Raw genomic sequence first — 26738 nt, forward strand, 5'->3', positions numbered from 1 at the left:
AAAAGAAGCTCCATTTCGGAGCTTCTTCTTGAGGCACACTGATGACGTCGCGAAGCGCCGCTGGTGCATTCACGACATCATAGGCGGCGCGACACGTCTGGACGCTATGCGTCCAGTACGTAAAGATGGCGGCGCCCATGTGGAAGGGGCGCCGCCATCTTGTACGTATAGGATACGTACTAGGGTTAGGGGGGTGCGGAAGCACCGCCCCTTCCTAACCCTAGTACGTATCCTATACGTACTATATGGCGGTTTGTATCCCGCCTTAGATAGCATATAGGCCAGAAAAATGTTTCCTAAACTTACCCACCTCACATGTTTGTTGCAAGGATGAGCATGGGTGTGTGGGTTTCGTGCATGCATAATGCATATATGGCACCCCAGCACCATGAAGAAATGGCTGGTTATAAATGTAATAACCAACACAATAAACCATAGATTACAAATCAAGTTTTGCATCCACTCACCGGAATTGCCTACTGTGACTACTTCTTCAAGAACTTTATGCCTTCTACGATTTTTGATTGCCTCCACTATGATGTTGTAGGTGGCACCTCTTGTAAGACCTGTGAGAGTAGCACTAGAATATGTGCTAGGAACTTTGACCTGCAGGATGAGAAAATTCAAAGCATTAAAAGAAAGGGTATCTTTTGCTTTGTAAAAAAAAAAAAAGTACAGTGTTTTTTATAGCCGCCATAATCTCTAGAGCAGGGTTATCTTATGTGTGTGTGTGCCTGCATGCATGCGCACACATGCAAGCACAATGCAATCCAGAGGTAGCTTCTCTTTACCCAAATAAAATACAGAGTATCAGTGAAAGAGAGAGAAATGTTTAGCAGCAATGGGATTTTTTACCCCACATTTGCTCCCGGAAGTCCATCTCTGTTTCCTAACTAACTAGTAGTGTGTGGCCAGTTGGATCTGCTCCACATGCCAAGAACAGTGTGGGCCAAAGGAAGCTATGTTACTGTTTGGCCCATGTTCTGATGTCATCACCAAGGTGGGAAGCTGCCACTGGGGGTGTCTTCCTCTACTGCTCAAGTAAATGTTGGGAGATCTTGGCCTTATAAGACTGTTCAGACTTTCAGACTTCCTCCTTGTATGGCCCTGCAAAAACCACTCTGCCATTCCTGTCAAAATTCTGGTTTCTGCTCTGTTTCTCACTTTCAAGTTTGCAGTTGCCTTCTCTGGCCTTTGCTTTTCACTCCTCAGTCCTCACTTCAAAAACTGTGCTGCCAAACTAGTTAACTTTGCTCATCCCTTTTGTGATATCCTCTTCATATTCCTACAAAAATATTTACTTCAGAAGCTTTCACTCACTTACACCTCACTCTATACAATGAATTTGCCACACTGGCAGGCTAGCCATCCAGTATGGAGCTCCCCTGAATCGCCCCAGCCCATATTAGCAAATGGCAGGGCAACTAATATGGGCTTGAGCTCCAGTGGTTTTTCCCATCTGCATGAGAGGTCACAACCAAACCCCCCATGGATGGGAAGGGCCCACTGTACTTTTGGTCTGCATCACGACCCTAACTTTTTATATATCTGCTTTTTCTTGTGGGTCATCTACCTCTATCTTCTTCAGCCTCCTGCTCCCTTAAATTACTCCAACCATTCTCTTGACTTAAAAACATGACCTTTCCCTTCCCTCATCTCCATTCTCAAATCCCATTTGCATCATATGGACTTTGTCTTCCCTCCCTTAATTATCATTCCCAATAGTCACTAAAATTTATGCTCAGGAAACTTCAATGGTCAGATTTAATTATCATATTTAGTAACACACACACACATACCCTGCCTTTCTCCCTTTTCTTTTCCCGCTTTGTTTCAGACCATAAGCTCCTTTGGGAACACCATTGAACTTGATGCTGTTGTTTAAGAGCTTGGCTAAACTGGTGAAAACTGCCACACTCACTCCAAAGCTAGTGCTGGCAGTCCTCACAATGTACGGCTACTTTCAGGGAGGATCTGGGTTTGTTTGTTCTTATCCTGACTTTGCCCTGAACTAAACTACATCAGAGGAAATTTCAGTGTTTCCTGGAAACCACAGAGTGATCTCAGGTTTATTGTGCATCTGAACAGCTGGATCAGTTCCAATCTGGCCCAATCCAGTTGTCAACAAACCAAGTGTTGTGCCATCCCTTTCCCCATGTTGAGTGATGCAGGGAAAGGGGATGGCCTGTTTTTGGAGCCACCACTTCCTCATGGGCATGAACTCTGTGTAAAGCCTGTCCAGCATGCTGTTACTTCTGTTGAGGTCAAAACAGGGCACCTGTGTGATCAATGAGGCAGGGGCAGAGCAAGGCACCCCATTCTGATCTTAAGAGAAGCAACAGCAATAGCCACATTCTTGCAGGGAGCTGCTTGGCTAGTAAGACTGCAGCGGCTGCAATATTGGCACAGCTGGTCCGTGTGCCCAATGATGTGCCATCATGCCAGATTCAGCCTGATGCACATGGTCATCATCACAGTCAGTCCGGAGCCAGTCCAGGACATAATGCTCTGGACTGGCCCCAGATTAAGTGACTGGTAAGGAGATCCTAGTCAAATCAGCATGAATAATAATGAAATTAGTCTGTTTCACTATTATGAATGGTTGGGGGGGGGGGGGGGTTGAAATGGAACTTACCTCTGTAGGTTCTTCTTCAGAGCTAACAGGCTGACAAGAGATGATGTACTCAGAGCTCTCCAAATAGGGGGTCCACGAGATGGTGGTCTCAGATAGTGCTTCCTGGGGCCTTGTGCGGTTATTCTTAGGCAGAAGGCTGTGAGGGTAAGAAGGCCTGTCCACCTCTGGTATCCGCACTGGATAACGGTTCACCACCACAGACTCTTCATTTGGTCTACGCTGTGACGGAGTGGCTGCAGTTGTGGGAGTCCGAGATCCATACACTTCCACGATGACTTGGCCTGGGTTGGTCACTGTAGGGTGCTGACCAGAAGTGCCTGGAAGTTTGATACCATTTCCATTGTCATAGGGATTGTTTGTGAAGTAAGGTGTATTCTCAGACGGCACATCTAGGATCTCTGGCGTACCTGGGCCAGGGAGTGGAAATGTTACCAGCCGGGGAAGCTCATCTAGGCAAAGAGTGGTTAGAAGCCATGAAGCCAGCAGCAGCAAGCACTGCATTCATTACACATGTAAACCAGGCAGCTGTACCATAAAACACTGCTTAATTCAAGCAATTAAATGTTAGCATCATTCTCAAGGGTGCCACATGCTCCCGGAAAGCTTTACCGCGATTAGTCTACAGGGGCTACTTAGAGCACTTGAACAGGAAGGCAAAAGCATGTGGATATGACAACCCTGGTGCATCTGAGTCCCTTTCAAAATATCTTATCTGTGAAGGAACCCAATTGCCATAAATGTTTATCTTCTGAGACATTTGGAAATAGACAAAAACATTTATGTTTATATACCCTACTGCTCTATTCTGTTGCCCTGATGCATTTCAGCTGAAAGGGAGAAATATTTCCTTACACCTTAAGCCTATTTATAAGATCTATTTTCTTGAGATGATAAATCCCTCAATTCCCCTTTATCATGGGGGCATGAAGAAGATTCAGCAACTCATGCATGTAATGTGGTCTAGGGACAGTCTTCATCTGTTTCATGAAAGCTCCTGGGAAATTCGTACAATCCCCCATCTCCCTCCATAATAAAAGCTGCCACACAGCCACATACCCCAGTCTCGGGGGATTCACCCATGTGCTGCTGGCCTTCCCAAAAGCCAAGGGGAACTGAGCAAAGGAAACAGTGGAAGGTAACTTAGTCCTCCCTGTGCTTCCTGCAATTACCATATGGGACAGGGTAGCTTCACACACTCTTTCCTTCCAGATATTTTTCCTGATATCTGATGGGGCAGACTGGCAATTCCTGTTTTCTAATGTTGCTGGTGCCAGCACTAAATTTGTGCTCGTTGGCTCTTTCTTTCCTGGAAACTTGCTAGAGACTGGCAGCCAATGGCTCAGGGCCCAGCACTAATCCAAGGACCACCACTGAATAATACCTATCATGGCCAGTGCTGGGTGAATGGGGACTCTCCTCCCTCTCCCCTCATCCCCAATCATGTTTCTCACTCCTGATATGGTCCATCAAATACCCATTTTCTCTGGAGGATGAATCATGGAAAAACAGTAGCAAGTAGGCAAACATGGACCTGAATCCTACTGTTAGTACCAATTTAGAGTAGATCCATTGAATCAATAGGATTTATTGTCTGCATTTAAGTCACTTCTGACTTAAAGCAACCTTAAGACAAACCGATCACAGAGTTTTCTTGGCAAGATTTGTTGAGAGAGGGTTTGCCATTGCCTTTTCCTGAGACTGAGAGAGTGTGACTTGCCCAAGGTCACCCAATGGGTTTCTATGGTCGACTGGGGAATTGAACTCTGGCCTCCAGAGTTGCAATACAACACTCAAACCACTACGCCACACTGGTTCTCCCTATTAACAATTGGTTCAAAGGATCTTTTGTAACTGTGCCTAACCAACAGAATTCAGATCATGGATTCTGATCAGGTGTAGCCTAAATCCTTAGGCATCCACTGATATTAATCAGTCAGTTTAGGCTCTTCTTTCTGAATCCACCAAAAGTTAGCAAAGATATATTCCAGGCCACATTAAACAGTTAGATTAAACTAATTCAGTAGAATGGAAACAAGTTTCAATTACATAAATGAGCTGCGATGCTATATACCTGGGGGTAAGTGCCAGAGAACACAACAAAGCTTAATACTGAATAAACATGTACAGAACTGAAGTGTAAATATTGCTCTGGTCTGATTTATATGATAGTTTATAATAAACTGAGACGCTAGCAAGCACCACAATACAGTCACTGTCAAAATACACCAGACCAGAAATGAAAGCAAGCTTTCAAACAACATTAATTGTCTACCATCAGAATTATCTGAAGTTTAAAACAGAGGAACCTTTAGCCTCTGTAGCTAAGAGTAACAGCAACATTCTACAGCTTGTCTATTACAAAATAAGGGTCCATTAGTTTTGTGGGGCCTACTCCTAGCTAAGCGGGCAGCCTAAGATAATGTTACCTGTTCTTTTCCTTCCAATCAATGGTTCACTCTTCTGACTATTCTTTACGGCAATTATGTGGATGACGTATTCTGTCCCTGGTTCGAGACCTGAGAAATGATTAAAAGAAGAAGTAAGATGGCACCATCAGACTCAAATAATTTTCTAGGATCTGCCTAACTGTTTGTTCTTCATTTTCCCTTCCAACCTGTTTTCTTCCATTTAGTCACTCTGTAGCCAGGCATCGAATCCAAGCTAGGAAACATTAGTAAAACTCCTAGTACCTCCCACTCATCATGACCACTAAGAAGTGCAGGAAGTTGTAACCTCAAAATATCATGTCTCCAATCTCTGATTTAACCCGACAGGGTTAGGTTTTGCTTTGTAAATTTCTCATTTTAAGAGTCAAATAATGACGAGTCTTCAAAGATATAGCCGTGTTAGTCTGTAGAATCAGTACGTAGAAAGATCTTGTAACAGCATTGAGACTAACTGAAAGAAAGAAATTGGCTGCATGAGCTTTCACAGACTTCAGTCTACTTCCTCAGATGTTCCAATCTAAGGAAGTAGACTGAAGTCTATGAAAGCTCATTCTGCCATCTTCTTTCTTTCTCAAAGGTGCTACAAGATCTCTCTACATAATGAGAAGTCTTGTGGCTCTTTAAAAAACTAACCAGTGTTAGTGGACATAAGCATTTGTGAACTCCAGCCTACTTCACCAGATGCAGGTTGAAGGAACAGGCTGCAGTCTGTGACCATGCAGGCCAAATAAATCTTGTTTTTAAAAGTGCCACAGGAATTTTTGTTGTTTATGCTGCAACACAGCTCCATCAATTCACATTTATTTTTAGATTTGTTTTTTAATCTGCTACAGCAGCAGTAGTCTGTTTTTACTATTATTGTTTTTGCTTTATAATTTTGATTGCTTAAGTTAACACTATTCATTGCTTATTCTTATTTCAGATATTTTAAACTACTCTGAATATAGCAGTCATGGCAGAAAGGTGTGTGTTTGGGGAAACACAGTAAAATAAAACAGGTCTGAATTAGGATATAATAGAAAGGTCCAATATTGTGGGGAAATGAAGCCAGCATTTGGTTAGTCTTTCTATCTACCAGTTCCTGACAGCTGTTGTGCTCTACCAGAAGCTAGAAGTGATTCCACGTTATGGCTAAGAATGAAATCTAAGCTCAGTTATCAGATGATCCAATTCAGGTCTGTTGGCTAAGAGACATTGAATGCTATGGGTAGGAGGAAAGGTTCAGATCAAGATCTATTTCCCTTCTTCATAAAACATTAGTGAGCAGTAGCTCTTTACCTTCTCGCTGATTGATGAATACTTACCACAAGTTCCATTTGTTCCTCATATCACATCCCAGAAGTCAAAAGCAAAAAGGTAATGAACAAAATTCAAAGCATTTATGCTGTTAGAGGTTATAATTAATGTCCAGTAAAGGGACTACAGTGGCAAACTACAAGCTCTGAACTCAAAAGGCCCCTAGATATAGATTTTGCAACATCGTTAGGATTGGAGAAGCCACATGTTTGAAAAACTGAAGCGCTACTGCCAGTCAGTGAACTACAAATAGCCCAAGCTCTGTCTAACTTGTTAAAAGACAGCTTCATATGTTCATGGGGAAAATGTGATGTGATAATCTAGTATCTGCTTAAAAGATTATCTGTCATCAGAAAAACATTGTCTGTCCTACTATACAGGCCCTTGATGTGTAGCTCCTCTATTTCAGAGAGATGACAGAAGAACATCAAGGAAAAGCCTTCCTAAATTAGACTGAAAGTTCATCCAGTATGATTTCCTGTTTCCAACAGACTAACCAAATGCTCCCAGAAATCCCACAGCTTTTATCTGAAGGCCATGGCAATCCTTCTCTCTTACTTGTCAGGGGTTCCTGGCCTCTACACCACAAAGATTCCATTCAGTGTCAAAAAGCCATTGCAGTAATATCTGCCAAATTTCAAGTGCCACAATACTATTAACTGTATTTCAGGCAGTGCTTGAAAAAGTAACTGTTTTGGCTTACAACACTGAAAATTCCCCCAATGAACATAGCCACTCGCTGGGAGATTTTGGAAGTTGCAACCACCCAACAAGTAACTTTCCAAGCTTGGATTTGCAGAGAATATTAGTTTGTCTCTCCAAGGAGTACATACCAGTGATAGTGGCTTCTGTAGTGCCAGGTCGGGGACGAGGAAGCAGCTCTCTTGCCGGTTCCCCAGCACGCTCATACTTAATAATGTATCCTGTGATCTTTGCCCGGGGTGGCTGCCAAGTGAGCAACAGGGAGTTGCTTGTGGTTGTGAGGAAGCGTAGGTTGGATGGCGCATCGATGGCTAAGGAGTAAATGAAACCACTCAAATGAAGACTGTTCCAAATGACATAATAGCCCCAGAGGGGAAATAATGCAGTTTCCATATTTTTCAACCCCCATTTGACAACATGTTGCTTTATTCCCAAAGGTGGGGGAAATGTTAGGGCTGTAACACACCACAAATGATCTACACGATCAAAGGAAAGGAAACCATCATTTCATTTAATATGACTTTTTATAAAGTGCCATTACCGGTGGAAGCATCAATCACTACTGGCGAACTGCGAGCATTGTCATTCAGGGTGTAGATGTAAATCTTGTAGTCAGTGCCAGGTTGCAAGCCTGTATTTCAAAATGAAATATTTAAACACATTAGCCTTGCTCATAAAAAGTTCTATTCTGAAGAACACTGCACCCTGGAAGTTAGTAAAAACATGTTATGAAGGGCATCAAGGAATTCAGATCATAAGCCCCTATGGTATCATCACCATTAATGGAAAAAAGAGAGGTGCACTGTTTTGCCTCCTAGCAGAGACTAAAAAAAAAAATTGTAAACTAGGTAGTTACATTCATATCCTTGAAGTTTTGTAGACTGATGGAGAAAAGCAAGGAAAGATGGAAACAGAACAGTGGAAGCACAGAATGTGAAAAAGGAAGAGCCTTGAAGAAGAGCAAGAATAGGGAAAAGCAAAATCATGGCATTCCTTCATTGTGATACATTGTATTGTTCCAAGCACTTATCTTATGTCATATTTGTTTATTTATTTATTTATTGGAACTGTCCTCCTTTACTCATATCATTCTCAAAATAATAGTATTTATTTTAATATAAATAATTATATTATATAATTATATAAATTAATATAAATAAATAACATGGGGTCCAGCTGAGGCCTAACCAGTACTGATGAGTGGCATTCCTGTTTGTATGGCACCTTCAACTGGCAGGCTAACCTTCCTGCTTGCAGAGCATTTGAGCCAAAGGACAGGATAGAACTGTGTTTCTGGAACATAGAGACAGGTATGAAGAAGCTCACTTACCAGTGATGGTATAGGATCTAGCATCAGGGCCAATCGTCCTTTGCACTGGATTGTGACCACTTGCTGGGACAGCATCAATCTGGAAACCAGTGATTGTCTCCGTCTTGGTGCGCCAGGTAATTGTGATGGTTCTCTCCGTGACATCGGTGACACGTGCCCGACGTGGAGGGCTGATATCTGCACATTAAAAAATTAAAAGTGTTCACATTGGCATAATAGTCATATGCAAGAGTCTGTGATGGCAAATTCCACTATGTAGAGTTTCAAGTAATACTAGCTTTGCATACCCTAAATATTGGATCATTCAGCTTCATTTAGTGATTGCAGATCCTAGTATTATTCATCCATTTTTTTCACACTACATTTAATTTCATACATCTCTACTATCTTCTTTTTTGTTTAGCTTTTCCCTCCTACGTTAAAAAGCTTCAGACATCCTAACCTTTAAACATTTTGGCTCAGTGAATTTAGGGTTGTTTTGACAGATAGGATAACTTACTCTCTAGAGTACTGACTACATCCTGGGCAGGTCTGCTGGTCAGAGAGTCCTTCAGAGCATAGACACTGACTTCATATTTGGTTGCCACCTAAAAATAACAAAACCACACACTGTTCATTATTTGGAAGGCTATAAAAATCTGACATGCCACCCACTTCAAAAAAAACCTCTCAGCTAGTTATATTTTGTATTCAGATATGATGAAATATAAATAGACCTCAAGAAAAAACAAAATTTGACAGGGACACTACATTATATTTCCTTCCCATTCAGGAGGAGTCTAGGCTTTGTTTTGTTTCTTTCGAAGAAAATATCCTATTCTCATACTCAGTCAAATCAAGCACTTTTCTTCCATCTTGAGTTCTGATACAGGCAGAAGACTTGACTGAGGGGGGAATGATTCAAATGATTTTGAATGTATCCATTTGGTACATTTTACTCCTGTAAGAACCCAGTGAGGTGGGTTAGGTTTCAGACAGATTACCCTGAAAGCACCAAACTGTTGGGCAGAAAGCTTTCACTTAAAAACACTGTAGCAAATTGGTCATGGGGCACTGGAAGGAAGGGGTTAGGCTCAGCTTTCCAAACTTGTGTAATCCTTTTTTATATTAAATTACCACTTCACTCCCACCACCATCTTGGTTTACATGTGAAATGGACATGGATGTAAACAATCAAATATAGCTAGCCTTTTAGTTTGGCCATCAGGTTGGATATAAACAACAGGTACTCTTGGTTCTTTTTACATCAGAGTGGGAAAAACGAAAGATGCATCAGTTTCCCCAATAATATAGACCAGTGAAACCACCAGAATAATAAGGACTAGGCCTTGGAATACTATTGATCTATATAAGTTACATTTCATATATCATTTTAAAAATGTACATGGAACATGCAGTTTGCCATACAAAGGAAATCAATGTCAGTTACCAAGAGACACAGGCTACTGCCATCTTTCAGTCCATCTTATTTTCTAAACCCTCAACAAAGCTCAATATAGGCTGAACTTGTGTTCCACAGAATTTTAAATGGCTTGTAAACAGTGACGTTACATCCAGTAAGTTAAAAAGGGAAAGGTTACCATTAGTCCTGGAATGACAGCAGACGTACTATCTGGAGAGACGTTAATTTCTTTCATTGGCCCATTCTTATCCTTGGGATTCACTCTGACTCGGTACCCAGTAAGCTGAACATTTGGTGCAGTCCAAGTGATAGTCAGGCTGGTTGGAGCAACCTGGGTAAACCTCAGGTTTGTAGGAGGTGGGATTGCTGTTAAATTTAAGATTAAAAATTTAGATCATTTTGGAAGGAGTAACAAGGTTAAAACTGAGTCGCCCAGAGCAATACAAAGTGGTGGTCTTTGGATCTGCACTGGTCCACAAGCATTCCGCTATCAGCCCAGAGAGAGTTTCCAGGACAGAAAGAAAGTGTTATAGCCAATGGGCACAAATGTAACACAAGTCCCTGACACATTAGGGGAAAAGATGCTAGTCCCCCACATCAGATAGCCTGAGAAGTACTGGTCTAGAACATGCCTTACATGCCAGCATTTGCTGTCAATTCACTATGTTATTATAGCCACTCCTGCAGTTACAAGAACCTTTTGAAATTTGTACCTTTGATGCTGGCATTTGGAATCTTTTTCAAGTATCTCGGCCTTTCATTTATTAGAAACAAGAGGCTTAAAAACAAAATATAACCAAGAAAAATATATATATAATTGAAAAGAGGTTTTAAATGGTAAGCATTCTTAATAAAACAGGGGATTTTGGGAGTAGATTTGTATATATGGTTTATTGCTCATGGAGCACAAAGATTATTGACGGGAGAAGAGGAGACAAATAGCAATAGAGCCCCAAGTTTAGCTTTCAAAAGTGTTGACCACCTGTTATATCTTAATATACACATCCACTTGTATGCACACATCTGTGCAAATTACTAATGCTCTCCTATAATGTATCTGACTGCAATTTGGAGAACAAGAATTGAGTAAAGGGCAGTGAACAGGCAGCGGTTCCTCTGTATAGCTTCTAGAACAGAGCCAAAACATATAAGCAAAGGACTGACAGCTGGGGACCAGAGGAGGTTTTTTTTTTTTTTTACTATTTAACTAGTAGTAATGGTGAATGGTGAAAGTAGTAACTGGTGAATAATTACTAGGGATAGAAAAAATATTCAGAAACCCTGACCAGAATTTTGGACTGAGAGGAACCTTTGCAGTTTAGGGCGTATTTTGTACAAAATTCACACATGGCTGTTTTAATCAAAAAGTTATTCTTATTTTCAAGGAAACAACTCCCACTCAGGGTCCTTAGTACCAATAAATGGTATGAGCACAAGGCTATGAAGAAATCTAATTTTCAAGGACTACATTGGTCAAGACCACGAGCCAGAAGAAATACTGTATATGTTTTATTGTATTTTAAAAAAAAACAATTAAAAAGCTCAGGCTTCCTGAAATAATGAATTAGTTTGATGTGGAATTATCCCAGAAAGGATATTTCCAAGGTCACACCTAGGGTTTGTCTGTGACCTGGCAGGCAGTGTAGTGGGTAGAGGGAGACAAAGTTTCAAGTGATGGTATCTGGCTCTCGGAAGACTAGCAGCCTACTGAACAGCATTCAGTATGTGTGGCTCATCAAGCCTTCCATGTATTACCCAGTAACCTTGGATTGCTCTAATTTTCCATCAAAAAGAACCCCATATTTCTCTGACACACACACACACACTCCCATGCAAAGTCCCCCTGAACTCTGTTCCTCGCACTGGATGGGGGAACTAGCTGCTCCTGGAAGCCACTCTAGCCAGTCAGGCAAAGGGAACAGTCGCCAATTGGCCACCATGCGGCATCACTCTGTGTGTACCTGTGGACTGGGTCCCAATCAGAGGCAGGCTCTCCAAGCCATTGTGCAAGGCAACGATGCGGACAGTGTACTCAGTACCAGGCCTGAGGCCATGAAGCTCTGCAGTGTCGTCTTCACCATCTGGAGCAGGGAAGAGCTCGCGGATTCCATCCTCAGGGGTGGAGAAGGTCACCCTGTACCTGGTGACTTGCCCCTGTGGGCTTTCCCACGCAATTTTGATGGAATCGACATCCACCTCAGTGAATGTCAGTCCTTTAGGGCGGTCAATTTCTGTTAGGCAAATTAACGGTGATAGGTTAAGTGGAGGGGGAAAGGGGAGAAGCAGATTTGGGATAGCACAGAGCATTTTGTTATAGGCATGCAAAGCAATCTTCTATTCCTGAACATTCAGAAATAGAATTTAGAATTATTTTCTTTTCAACTTCCTGGGAAGCCTCATGAAGGCATATACAGCTGCATAACAAGATGTGATACACATAAAACCTATACCCAGTTGCTTGACATGCTGTTGCAGAGAGACATCTGTTAATGAACCAGAGCTTGGAAGCATTGTTCTGGTTGTTGCTGTTATGGGACTACAATTCCAAAACGGCCATGCTGGCTTGGGGGATGCTGGGAATCGTGGTCTGAAAAAGTAAGATGTCCAAGTTCTGTGAAATGCATATTCCTGCTAAGCATATCATGTCTGATCTAAGCCAGAGAAAGGCACCAGATCTGCCTGTTACATTGATGCTTCTATCGCAGCCCAAGAAGTGGGACAAGCAGAAACAAGTAGTCTACTAAGCTTACTGGGTTCAGTCTCCTTTCCAGCCACAGTCTTGGCTCTATTTGAAATGAGCACAAGCTCATGAAGACTGCTGCAAACCTACTACCAACAAATGCTACTCCTGTGGTCCTGCAGTCCTAATCTATTCTGTGTGGTGGTGCTGTTTGCCTTCAAGTTATTTTCAACTTATGGTGATCCTAAGGAGTACCTATCACAGGATTTTCTTGCCAATTTTCTCTGAGGGTGGCGGGTTTGACATTGCAATTATATTTTATTCTGTTCCATTCCATTCCATTCTGCTAGTCTAGAACTCTAATATGACAAAGAGATTATGCTGAATAGATTCATCTTTCCAAGAATCAATCTGCATTAGCATCATCAGAGGACCAGGATGATAGACTTGTTTTATGGCTGTAATTGACTAAAATGAGACATCAAGGAAGTTTTTTTAAAAAATTAATAACCACATATTAATTATTTGACCAGAAAAAAAACTTTTCCAAATTACACAATGTGTGCGTAAGATGCTTAGCAAATCCCACAAGCAAGCACCAATTAAGGGTAGTGTTTGGCAAACCAGAATGTCACTTTTGATGTTACAGTTTCAGAACATTATTGAGTCATTGTCCATGCCTAAAAAAGGCCTCTTGGGAGGCTCTGGAACAACCATGAATGTCTTCAGGAGTCCAGCAGTTCATAAATCTATTTTAATTTCTTCAAGTTGTCTGTGAACACAAAAGTGACTTCTGAGAATGCTTCCATGCAGTGACATGGTAACATTGGAAGCAGCTTTGAAGCCATGGACAGCTTCAAATTCCATCTGAAAGCTGTCAGGAAACTAGCACTGCACCTCTAGGAGCACTTATTTAGGAAGGCATCCCACTGCCCACAGTGGGCCTTCTTTCTGTGCACAGGATTGGGTGTTTAGCCAGTTTCCATAAGCCAAGAAGTCATCTTTTCATTTTCAAAAAAAGATTCATAATGTCATTTATTTTTGCCATTATTGACAGGGAAGTAATGCTAGCTGTGGTTTTTCTATGCCTTCCAGGTAGAAAGGTGATTTATGTAGGCTTGGGACCCAACAGTTTTGTTTTATTTTTCTTTCAGATGAGTTGTTTTCTTAACTTTTAGAGTCAAGTTCTTCCTTTCACCATGAAACTTGGGGAACTTGGGAAATAAACCCCTGGGGCAGGACTGGGAAAAAACTGAAGCCCTCTGGATGTTGTTGGACTCCAGATTTCATCAGCCCCTTTTTAACCTGGTCACAGAATCATGGGAGTAGTTCATTTGTGAGGATTAGGGAAACCCCCTCCATGAAAGTGGATAAAACCACAAATATAAATATGAATAAAAATTGTGAATACTATTCTTTTTACCTGAGAGAACAATTCTCTAGAAATTTCTAGGTCCTCCAGCACAACTCTATTGTCACAGAATATGGAAGACCTAGAGATTCCTAGAGAAAGCATATTAATCAACTCTGCAAATCATCAAATCTGCAAAAGGGAAACCAGCAATTGTGGGGGACAGTAGACTATAGCTCATCAATGGCTGGAGGGTCAGAGGCCTTGCCCTGGGACTAAACCACGGTATGAAATTAAACATATACCTAATGGTGGAATTACAGGAGGTGCAAAAAGAGGACATTCCCCAATTAAGAATTCTCCCCCTCCTAAAAATTTTCCTACTTTTCCCAATTTTTTAGCATTACAGGGAATGAAACATTGAATATCATTTACTTAGCATTTTTATATTTGTTGTGTTACACATTCCCATGGCAATTTTGCCTGCCCCTTTTGTCTGAATGCCTAAACTATATTTCTAAAAGCTCAACTGAATTCTCAAGTTACTGCAATGCTGTTGCAGTTGGAGGAGTGGAAGAAATGTTGGGGGATGGCAGAAAAGTCTCATTTGGGAGCAGAATTCTTACTTGGGAGAAGCCATACCCTAGTTTTGCACACACAAGTCAAATCTGTACCAATGGGCACAGCAATGGCCTATAGCTGTCAGCAATTCATGGATGAATGTGCCATTTAGGGTTGTTTCAGTGTTACACTGATGCAATTGTTCCACATAATTCCCCACAGGCTGGAAATTTTTTTTTCCAAATTTAATATTAAAAATCTGAACTTTGAATTTAGCTGTTCAAAATATCAGCTTCATAATTTAGTTCCCAAGAGCTGTTGAGATGAATACAGATCCAGTGCGCCCTTGGCTTATGCGGGGGATCCGTTCCGGGCCCCCCTCCACGTAAGCCAAATACCACACATGCTCAAGCCCCATTCAAGTGAATGGGGCTTGCGTATGCGGCAGTGCAGCGGCATGGTGGTACAGCAGCACGCACACACCGCCCCTTGCACCCCGCACGCTCCCACACAGCTTGCACATATGCTCAAAGCTGCATATAATGTGAGCACACTGTATATTCTTTAGATATTAGGTATCAGATATATAGAAAATTCCATATTCTTGAGTAAAATCACCTTTACTATCTTAGCATAGAGAATTCATTCCAAAACATTTCCTACTTATTTACCTAAGGGTAATTAAAATTATGTTTTTGCATTGATCATTTTTCAATTATACTAAAAGCACAGCTTTTGGAGAGAAGGGAAAGGATTGTATTTTGGCTGCTTCTCCAGGTTATATTGGTTATATATTAATTTTCAGAGTTCTGGTAGTAAATATATCCTGTGGACTCAGGCACTTGGAGATACCACACTCAATCCTGATATGAAACCCAGAAAATGCAAGTACATACTTGTAACAGCTGTCTCAACCAGTGGTTGGCTTTCTCCGCTTTGACTCTGGGCATACACACTAACTATATATTCGACAGTAGGTTGTAGCCCTTCAATTGTAACTTCAGTTTGATCTGCAACAGAAGCCCAATAAAAAATTAATCACATATGAAGTTGATTGATAGATGCCCTTGATCTGTCTCAACTGAGTTGAGATCCCCTGTGCGTGTTCATTTTTCTCTCAGCTGGTAAACCAACTTATTTTAGATGATGTGATGGGATTGTTTACATAAACAACTTGTTCCAAATCGAAGGATGCTTTGTTAATGGATTCCACACTCAAAAATTTGTTCAAAATGCAAAAAACCCTTTGCTCTGGAGCCAGTTTCAATGGTCTATTGTACACTGGAGGCTCTTTCAGCGAACATTTGCAAGAACAAGATGAGATGTTCTACATAAATGTCAACAATAACGTTAGCAGGATTGGTAAAAATGCTCTTGGAATGTGGCTTAACGACTTCTGTTGCAACAAGATGATAATACCTGCTCAATATTGTAGAGAAGTTGTTCTGTCCTTCCAGAACAGGTCATTCAGCCCAAATGAAGAGCAGTTATTATATTTATATGCAACATGACAATTACATAGTTCAGTGATAGCAGTGGATGGTATCCAATGTGAGGACACGTTGTTTTTGAAAGCCTCCCAAGTTTGACAACACACACATGCTCAAATAGGCCTTAGGGATATGGAACTAGCTGCATGGTTCTTGAAAGTCTTACAGGCCATTGAGCTTGGCCTCAGTTGTGTGTCTTTGGTGCTATATGGAAGATTTTGTTTTAGCACACTATCTCTCCGTAGAATCTTTTGGCTAAACTTTTTAAAAGCTTGTGTGCTTTTATTTCAGTTCATGCTATTGGATTTCATTGTTGCTGTTGTGTGCCTTCAAGTCATTTACAACTTATAGCAACCCTAAGTCGACCCAATCGTTGGGTTTTCTTGGCAGATTTGTTCAGAGAAAATTTGCCATTGCCTTCCCCTGAGGCTGAGAGCATGCGACTTGCCAAAAGTCACCGAGGTTTCGATGTCTGAGCTGGGAATTGAACCTTGGTCAAATCAACACCCAAACCACTACAACAAGCTGGCTGTTGGATTTTATTTTTACATTATTGCTACATTGGTTTAGATACTTCAGATGACTTTATTATCAGCATCCATGGTGCTGGGTTCTTCTGAGCACTTTTGAAGGTTATAATTTGCCAGCCCAGCCCTTTCCCTTCCATCTTTCCTTGACAGTACCAAAGAGGCAGTGGAACGTTTACCCCAGACCCAATACCTCAGAGCAACCAACCCCAGGAAAGAAACCAGGGCTGTCCCCACATTTTGGTTTACTAGATATCACTTCTTCAGTTATAGCTCTGAGAAACCATCTTATTCCCTGTTCACAAATGGTATGAGCACAAAGTTCTTACCTGCAGAGAGGACTCTGGTTTTTGTGGGACCATGGCCATTCTTGGGGGCTGCTGTCACTCTGTAGCCAGTAACTGGGGAGGAAGAAGGCTGCCACCTTACTGTGATGCTGCTGTCTTGTACCTCTGTTACTTCTAGCTGGGATGGTGTGTCAACCTCTGTATGTAAAGCATTGAAATCTGCATCAGCATTCACCTTTCACACCAGGCTCTCCACTTTTAAAAGTCTCTATGTATATTCATGTACTATTATTTTTTTTCATTCAATTTTTAGTTTGCTCAGTAAAAAAAGTTCTCTTCGTAAAGCAGTAAATAAAAGCTCCTTTTTTTAAAAAAAACAAAACCCAAATCCAATACAGCAAGGCTCAACAAAGGGCCAAATAAAAAAAGTGTATTGTTAAAAAGACTGTCTTTGCAAAGTAAAGAACTAGAGGGAAAAACATGACAGGAACGAGTGATACAAGGAGACAGGGGAATAATCTCTTCTCAATGTGTTTTTATATAATACTCTTATGGCAAACACACTGTCATCTGAACATGTCTATCAATTGTTACCATCATTGGGTTTTGTCTGGATTGGCAGGGAGGGACAGCTAAATGAAAAAGGACTCTTCTCTATTGTGGACCCAGTTTCTGGAGTGTTCTTTTGAGTGCCTGCTTGCCATGGCTGCTGAGTTTTAAATGCCAAGTTGAGATATATTTTTTCCAATTCACTTGGCAGATTAATAGTGATAATGTCTGTCATTATAAAGCAACTATCATTGGTTTGATGGATCAAAGGGTCATGGAGACCCAGACCACTCTTTTTGCATACTGCTATAAACTATCTTGCATTCAGGGAAAAAGGAGATATAAATGTTTTAAACAAGTCAGAAAAGTAGCATAAAGCTATGAAATCCTCTTGAAAAAAAGCTGTGTATACGATGGACAGAATCAATGTCTAAGGCAAATGGGTCTTTTATCTGAAGAGAATACAACCGGTTCTCCATTATCCACAGATTCTTTATCCACAGATTCATCTATCCATGGCTTGAAAATATACTGAAAATATATAAATTCCAAAAACCTTAATTTTATTATTTGACATATGGGACACCATTTTACTAAGCCATTGTATATAATGGGATGAGCATCCGTGGATTTTGGTATCCACAGGGTGTTCTGGAACCAAGCCTCAGCAGATACCAAGTGCTCACTATAATTTTGGTTCTGGCCTTACCTATTCTGTAGTTGACAGTGACTGGCTTGCTGCTGGCAGGACTGTCCCCACGTCCAGTAACTGCATACACAGTGATGGTGTAGTCTGCTCCAGGCTTAAGGCCAGGGATGGTTGCAGTGGACACATGCCCAGGTACTGTGAACTCTTGAACGGGCCCACTGCTCCCTACGGGTAAAAGAAACCAAGCAAACATCAGCATAGAAGTATCATTAACTACTTTTCACACATGTGAAGAGTTTCAAGGTAACTTCCTCTTAAATACATAAAACCATAATGTTAAAAAAACCTCATAGGCAATTATAGAAGCTTTGGAAAAAACACTGTTTGGTAATTCAGCCCTTAGTTCCTAGGCAAGATCACCTCTAAGGAAAAGACACACCGCCTTGTACTCCACCTCTTAAATATCCTAAATCCACCACTACAAAGAGTATATAAGAGCCATAGTAATTACTTAAAAGGGCTTGGCACATATTGTTTGTCCTGGCTAAGTAGACCCATTGAATGAACTGCATAAACACACAGATTGACTCTCCATTCAATAACTGATTCAAAGGATTGCTCTCCTTGAGACTAACCAGCAAATTCTGGAAAAACTGAACTAGTGCTCTTCAGGAATTTATTTTAAATTCTCTTATTAGCATTTCTGTATTTCAGCCCTTGAGGTTAACTTCCCAAGGCATACAACACTAACCTGTTTCACCATATGTGATCCTGTAGTATCTAACAGTAACAGCTGGAGGCTCCCAGGAAATGACCAGGCTAGTGGGGCTGGTGGCAGTAACTTGCAGGTCTCTAGGAACATCAGAAACTAGACAGACAAGTTTTAAAAAGCAAGGTGTTAGCAACATTTCACCTTCAACTTACTAGCATTTCACTCAACGTACTATACAGCAGAGATGGACATACTGATGTTTTTAAGATGTTGTTCGACTACAACTCCCAGCATCCCTAGCCAACACAGCATTTTGCAGCAGTCTGGAGTCGTTTTGTCAATTTTGGACCTGAAATGGCCCAGAAATTTTTTTTAAATGGGGGTGGGGGCTTGCAAAGTCTGTGGGCAGTGCTTTACTCATTCCTGCTATAGAGGGACACACAGGACAAGATCACTGCTATAATGGTTAACTAGATAAAATGTATCTGGTATAACATTTTCCATATTTGGGAGTTTCATCCAATTTTGATTTGATTCCTCTTCCTCCCAGCTTAACCCTTTATCCAAGAGCAAGAGGTGAGATCACTACTGTAATGTTTTCTATTTTGTGAGTGGAGGATTTGGGGTCATTTATTTATATATTTTAATTTAGATATTTCTATATTCCCTCCCAACCCACTATATTCCCTCCCAACCCATCTGAGGTGATGAAAAAATAAAAGCAATTACATAACATTTCCCTTTTACCTAAAATACATATAAGGATAACATGCAAATCTATCCCATCTGCCATAAAACTACCACCCATCTACAAAATATAGCCAGATGAGGGAAACAGTGGCCTCCAACTTGCCAGGAGATAGATAGATAGATAGATAGATAGATAGATAGATAGATAGATTAAACTTCTCTCTCTAGTATGAACAAAAAAAAAATCTCGACTTAACTTTTTAAATTAAAACAGTTGATCATTAGTTTTAATGAAAAAATGATTCCCCCCCCCCCCCCGCTCCCCGTGAGCAGTCCTCAGGAAGAGTAAGGATTTTAATCTGTCTTTTGTTTACCTCTCAACCACTTACCTGTACTTTGATGTCCAACCAAGGGCAAACTCTCCTCTTTGCCATTTATGGCCGAAATGCTGACCACGTACTCTGAGCCTGGAACCAGGTCAGTGAGAGTGATGGAATTGCGAGATGGTGCAATGCGGAGCTCTTTGGGCCGGCTCCCCCCTTGTTCGAGGTAATGGCGGATCTTGTAGCCAGTGATAGGAGCACGAGGGGCAATCCAATGGACAGTGAGAGAATGGGCTGTTATTTCTGAGAAGTCCAGCCCAGTTGGGGAATCAAGGCCTATTTTTAACAAGAAAAATGAAGCAGACATACATCACATGTACAACTGGTAACTGCCTTTTTGGAAGTCAAAAAAGGCTCGCACGTATAAAATACAAAGGCTGGGACCAGCCACAATACAGGGGACATTTTCACATGGGGAAGTGATAGAGACGAGATCGCTTCCCTGTCCTTATCCCATCCATGATCCGAATGAAATTGATCACGTGAATCACTTTCACATGAAAGCAGGCTGAAAAGCGCTATCAGGCATCAGCTGAAAGTGCTTTTAGCCGTCATGGTAATAACAAGTTCTTCTGTTATGGAAATGATGGCTGAAAGCACTTTCAGCTTACACTTGGTAATGCTTTTCATCCCGCTTTCATGTGAAAGTGATTTGTGCAATCACTTTCGCTCGCACTTCCCAAGTAGCTGAATGACGGGTTCAGTGTGCTCGGCAGTGTAAGTGATTTGTGCAATCACTTTCACTCACGCTTCCCTGCCAGGTCAAGTGCAGGTCATGTGTGAAAGGACAGGGATGGAAGAATGATGCCCCTTCCCTAATGTGATAACCTCCATGGTCTTCTTGACAGATAAAAAAAGGCCATACTAGTTTATTCAAGCATCAAACAGCACCTCCATTTTTGGAAAGAGCAATAGGGTCTCAGAGCTTGGATAATAACCTACCAAAAACCCAAATTACTTATATAGTGCTTGTCCTCAATAGCCAAAGTATCAAATTTTGGCCTAAATGTTCATCTTTATCTACAACAATAAAGGCTGATTAATTGTTAGTCGCAGCTAAAGTGAGACACATTGATTCAATGGGAACCTGGTAAATCAACCTTTATGCAAATGGGATTGATTCACTCTCTCTGTTCTGGTGGGACTAACAGTTGGATTTTCTTGTATGATGGTCATTTAAAATGGAAGAGTATAATTTAAAAAAAATATTCAAGTGCTGCCACATTCTGATCAATGGAAAATGTTTAGATGCTTTTAAAGCAAATAAAAACCACTCTCTTAGTAATTTTGAGAAACAAGCAAGTAATGAAACTGTACTGGAACTAACTACTTTTGGGGCCCTTTGGAACATAACTGTAAACAACTGCTTTTTGAAGTAACTTTCCAAGCTGTGCAATGTCTGCAGTGCTGAAATGTAAAAACAAACTCATCCATCTCTGACTCAAGACAGCAAGAGTATTTTAGACAGCACTTAAATAAATTCATAAAGCAAAATCTCTCCCTAAAATTTTGCTCAAGATAGCCATGATTAAGTCCTGTTGAAGTCAATGGAGCAAGTGAGCCATATCTTATTTGCACTGTCTTCAGTAGGTCCAGGGCTGACATTTACTTGGATGTAAGCTCCATCACGCTCTTAAGAAATCTGGGTAAACATTCCCAAATTCAAATTGCTTGCAATGTTATCTAACCTTAGATAACACTGTATACTGTCTTCAAATGTAAGCATGAATGTATAAGACATTAAAGTTTTTCTGCACACAGAAATAAAAATGATTTTCAATTTTTTTTTTCAAAAACTGAAATGGCAGAACAAATTTGAATTAAAGACAAACCTCTCTTCTTAAAGTTAAACTAAAGGAAAGGGAAGCCATTTCAACAGTTTTATTCTACAGACCTGTCTTCTGCTCTCCAGTCAGAGGTTTACTCTCTTGTTGTTCATACACGCTGTAGACTCTGATCAAATACACAGTGCCAGGGAGGAGATCTGAAGGTTTAAAACAGCAACAGTTTCACGTCTCAGTTACAGAAGGTAGAGGGACTACAAATCTCAGCTTTTTGTCTGGAAGGGTATTCTGCTGGAATTTTTTGCTTAATAAGTGTTTGACTTCAAAATCTCAGTGTATAAAGAGTCTAAATGTTATTCTAGGTGAACACTCAATATTACCTCTGGAGCTGTGTGTGTTTTCTCTGTTCTTTAAAACAAAAAAACTTGGATTTATCTAACCTATAACATCTCCCCCCCACCTCCCCACACATAACCTTCCATTTCTTCCTTATTTTTTGCCTAGATATAATTTAGATGCTTTTTGATACAGTCATTTATTCCCTACAAAACACTTCCAGATAAGATTCTTCTCCTTACTGAGAAACTGTATTGAAATCTGGACAGTTTCTGTACTTAAGCATTAACATTAAAAAATACACACACACACACACACACACACACAGAGAGAGAGAGAGAGAGAGAGAGAGAGAGAGAGAGAGAGAGGCCTCAATCAACTGCTGGTCAAAATACTGATCAGGGACGTGGGGTCCGGACCCCCCTTCCATTAATATAATGAATGGCATGCGTTGGTGTGGCGTGCGTGCACCACCATGCCCAACCCTCCCTTTCCAAAATCCTGACTATGTCCCTGTAATGTTAATACCAGCTAGACAAAAAGCTAGACAAAAGGGATGGGACTGTCACAAAGCCCTCCAGATGTTCGGGGATTGCTATTCCCAGCAGCCTTAGCCAGCAAAATCAAGGCAAGGATTGCTGCAAGCTGCAGTCCAACAGCATCTGGAGGGTCACACAATTCCTACACATGCTCTAGAACCATCACCTCTCTCTCTCTCTCTCATTGCTGAACCTTCCTTCCCCGCAGCAAAAATCTATGAAACAATTTATTCAATTTGACTTTATATTTTAAGTCACTGGTTAGATTCCAACTTGTAACTTTACTGGAACAAGCGAACATATTCAAATCTCCCCATTCTGTTTGATATAGATCTTGCTCTTTAAGAAGGCTATTAAGATGGATCTCTTCCGGCAGGCCTTTTCAGACTAGGTCCATCTTTATTTTCCTGCCTCCCCCCCCCCCCCCTCCACTTCTCTCCATCTCTTTTTCCATCCTATCTGGTCCCTGTTATACATTTCTTTTTTTTTTCCTTTTTTTTACAAATCTTCCACTGATTTTAACTGTGATTTTATACTTTTGTTTTAATATCTGTCTGGTTTAATCTCTTTTTAGTATTACTATGTTTTTATACTGGAGGGGGGGATAGGGAAGGGATAGGGGTTTTAGAATTTTAACTGTATCCTCTTTTATTGTTGTAATCTGTTTGGATTCCAAGTGATTAAGTGGAATTATTATTATTATTATTATTATTATTATTATTATTATTATCATCATTATCATTATTATTCATTGGCCTTACCAAGAGAAAACAGAAATCTGAAAATTCATTTTCTACCAATGTGAACACCCTCAGTTCCCTTCCAGTCACAAAATTTCACCTGCAGTTCTCAGCTTTCAAGAAAAGGAACAGATGAGCCACTGTTCAAGTATTATTGTTGTCAAGAAGGCTGAGACCAAGGAATTCATGGCACTGCCTAGTAGTAATGGGAAACACTAGGAGTAGAAAATGTACAAGTACCAAAGGCTGGAGCTGGGGGCAAAATTTGAACTGCTGTGGTCCCAGCAATCCAAATGAAACAGCCAGGCCTGTCTGACATGCATTAAAATGTTTCATGCACCGCTGAGCAATACATATTAGCCACTTACTTGTCAAAACCACTGCATTGTCAGAAGGCGAGATAGACAACTCTGTAACATCCTCCTCATTCTTCACAGGTGAGTAACGAACAAGGAAGCTGGTCAATTCAATGGATGTTGGTGGAGTCCAAGTTACTCTTATAGTGTCAGGTCCCACATTGGTGAATCGTAGATCGGTGGGGGGAGGGACAGCTGAATTTAAAGAAGGCATTTATTATTTTGGGAGGAGAAAGAGTTTGCTTCAATGGGGATTCAAAAATATACAGTGCCATGCAAAGAAACCACTACTGAGTCAAATCCATGCAAATATACTGCTAATATACTATGTTTCATTCCACTAAAGTTAAAATTGCTGTAATGATTCATTCCACTAACATAAGGCTAGTGTAAAGCACTTTTAAACCTCTTGGGTCATTAATCACAGATACTAAAACAATATCAAACAAAGAGGCTAAATTTGCTTTACAGCAAGTTTTAAAAAGTAATTTCTTTCATAACACTAACATGCATACAGATCAGAGGACTGACTCATAGCTGTGAAGTCTCTAGGACTCTACAACTACTTTTATGATAAAAGGTTGTAAAGTCTCCATTCAGCTTAAGGCAAACACCGTCTTCCATGCATTTCAGGACATTTTCTGTACATGCACAGAGAACTTTCACAGACTGCCATGCCTGTCACTAGTACGAGTTTTGAGAATGATTTCTTCCTCCTCAGTTGAACACTTGGACCACTGCAATAACAACACACTGAATTAGAATTAAGGTGAGGAACTCAAAAGAGTTTGCATCCACTGCCAGATTGTTCCCTTTATTTTAACTATGATACAGCCCAAAAAGCATATGGTCTCAATGAGTAAACACTGCTTCATTGGACAGTTCAAGACATGAGTTCCAATCCAGCTCAGATATATACTGTTATATGGCCATAATTGTGGAGTGCAGTGCAAATGAATGATAAAAAGAATTGTTTTTAACTCAGCTAGACAGAACAGCAAAAGCCAAATGAATTAACATATTGAGATGCTGAGACTTGTAAATGAGATGCAGGTTGCAAAACCCCAAATGCAGCTTATTTGCAATGCAAAAAAGGAAACTGTGTAAAGCCGTGTTTCTGTTCCCTTCAAACATCTAGGCTGCCCCACCCTAAAGAAAACAAGTGGCCCATTTCTTCTATGAGGAAGACAGAGTCATCCAAGCAGCTAGTGACAGCATGAAACAGCAACACTCTCTAACACAGTAGTTCTTCAACAATCACCAGTTTGTTGAGTCAGCGTAGTGGGGGCACTCTCTCCGCCATTAATGAGTGTGATTACGCTGATCTCATAATCAATGCCCGGCTCCAGGCCTGTCACCGTGTAGTATCCTACTGAAGAGTCCACAAAATCTTCAAAAATGGGGACACTCTCTCCTGATGCCACCACCGTGATGCGGTAGCCAATAATGGTGGAGGCGTTTAGTGGGGTCCACCTCAGGGCGATGCTTGTATCGGTTATGTCAACAAAGCTTAAGTCAGTGAGCTGGGGCACCTCTATCAAGTTAGAGAGCAAAACAGGAAGGCAAAGACGAACAAAGGCAAAACACAACAACAACAACAAGGAAGAGAGAGAGAAAAAGCAGTGATTGTCAAGTCACGTGAATTAAAAACAAAGCGCATAGTAAAGTAATTACGGTGATATGTAATGTTTCCCTATCCATCATTAAGTCGACAAGTTACAGTCCATAGCCAATGGCTACAGATCTAACCTCTCACAATTTCTGGGGAAAGTATTTATTTTAAATATCACTAGGGATGTTTTTCAGGATTTTCAGCTCAATCTTATGAAACTCTTTGACAAGTATGGGTTCACGATGTGGTACCAATCCAATATATGTAGGGAGACAAAAATGAAATTCCTGATAGTCCATTTCTCTCAATAATTATTAACTTGACAAGACTGCACAAAGCCCTATTCCTTTAACTCCATGTTCTTAAAGGTTTAATTCTTCAGTTGTGCAAATCTGGTTGCCAATATTACATTTTCCTTGTAAAATCATCAGCGGTTAAGAACAGGTTGCCTGGCTAATGCATTTCACACATGGAACATACAGACTGGTGAACGGTTTGCCAGATGCAGCAATGGTTCAAAGCTAGGGGTTTGCTCAGTTAAATACTATACTTTGCTCAAGCCTTTGAATTAGGACTTATTCGAATAGAACAGCAACTATATTCCAAAGTAATTTCTGTAAAATAAAACAGGCAGCTAATGGCCTAAAGGAAGTGATGCAGCTGGTGCCAGTATGTGGATGGACAGACCAAGGAGGGAGCCTCCAGTGCTTAACCACATTAAGAGGTAAACCCACAAGCATCAGGACCTTAGCCAGTTGGTCAGCATCCTTCACTTCTTCTCTTACAATCAGAATAACAAAGACAAATACTGCTCATCTACCAGCTTCAGTTTAGTTTATGATTTATGTCACAGATCTTCATTTTCATGAACCTCAGTAATCCATGAAAGCCTTCCTCTCTTGAGCTTTGCCAAGCATCTTTAAATGTCAAACAAGCCAGACCTACAAGCTTTTCTTTAATAAGGGGAACTTCAATAATTTGCCTTCATAGGTTGGTCATCCTGAAATAGGATAGTCGTTTTTGAAAACAAAGCCAAATGTGTATGTGGTGTGTGTCTGCATATACTATGGACCCTTCCCTTACATGGGGGATCCATTCCAGACCACCCCCACCCCCACATAAGGGGAATTTCGCATATGCTCGAGCCCCATTAAAGATAATGGGGCTTGTGCCCGCAGCACGGCGCATGCACCTTTACCCTTTCTGGGGGGCACCAAGCCTTCTTCCAGCACGGCTTTCAGCGTATGCTGAAAGCTGCATAAGTAGCACCTGCGTATGACGTGGGCACACTGTATAAGTATATTTCACACTCCACACTGTGAAGACTAGGAAGACCAAATAAAATTTGACCAAGCTTCAGCTGGTACAAAGCCAGATGATGAACTGCTGTAACATACTGAAATTCTACTTCTACTCAACTTTGCAAACAGATACAGCTTTAACACACTTGGGGAAATAAGGTATAATGCCTAATAGAGCAAGGGGAAAAGGGAGAAGGACTATTCAAGGTCTGATAGAACAGTCCTTGTGTATTTTATTCCATTGAAGTGGGGACCAGAAAGAGGGGGAGTTTGTGTAGTATAACAGTCTCAGGGTATCACTTTGATGACAACAAATGTATCAGAGCAGATCTATGTGTGATGTAAAACATTATGATAAATAAGAACCTGTTTGATTCTG

The 26738-nt window shown here is 40.8% G+C and overlaps 1 protein-coding gene across 5 annotated transcripts in view; it reads right to left on the bottom strand.

Moving 5' to 3' along the window:
* FN1 (fibronectin 1) overlaps window positions 1–26738 on the bottom strand; it is an 89962-nt gene that overhangs the window by 8316 nt on the left and 54908 nt on the right. The window contains exons 25-41 of one of the 5 annotated variants that reach the window (XM_089477707.1): window positions 24708–24980; window positions 23459–23641; window positions 21586–21675; window positions 19698–19967; window positions 18658–18774; window positions 17967–18131; window positions 16751–16906; window positions 15301–15414; window positions 11774–12043; window positions 9991–10178; window positions 8910–8997; window positions 8411–8587; window positions 7622–7711; window positions 7212–7391; window positions 5062–5151; window positions 2636–3042; window positions 468–606 (exon numbers count right to left, since the gene is read on the bottom strand). In XM_089477707.1, coding sequence (XP_089333833.1) covers window positions 468–606; window positions 2636–3042; window positions 5062–5151; window positions 7212–7391; window positions 7622–7711; window positions 8411–8587; window positions 8910–8997; window positions 9991–10178; window positions 11774–12043; window positions 15301–15414; window positions 16751–16906; window positions 17967–18131; window positions 18658–18774; window positions 19698–19967; window positions 21586–21675; window positions 23459–23641; window positions 24708–24980 — 2997 coding nt within the window. Of the gene's footprint in view, window positions 1–467; window positions 607–2635; window positions 3085–5061; window positions 5152–7211; window positions 7392–7621; window positions 7712–8410; window positions 8588–8909; window positions 8998–9990; window positions 10179–11773; window positions 12044–15300; window positions 15415–16750; window positions 16907–17966; window positions 18132–18657; window positions 18775–19697; window positions 19968–21585; window positions 21676–23458; window positions 23642–24707; window positions 24981–26738 lie in introns of all 5 variants that reach the window. The other 4 variants (XM_089477706.1, XM_089477709.1, XM_089477708.1 and 1 more) reach the window with 4 other exon arrangements.

Source organism: Sceloporus occidentalis, unplaced genomic scaffold (assembly GCF_023333645.1).
Source record: "Sceloporus occidentalis isolate IW3139 unplaced genomic scaffold, rSceOcc1.0.p SCAF_12, whole genome shotgun sequence".
Lineage (NCBI taxonomy): Eukaryota > Metazoa > Chordata > Lepidosauria > Squamata > Phrynosomatidae > Sceloporus > Sceloporus occidentalis.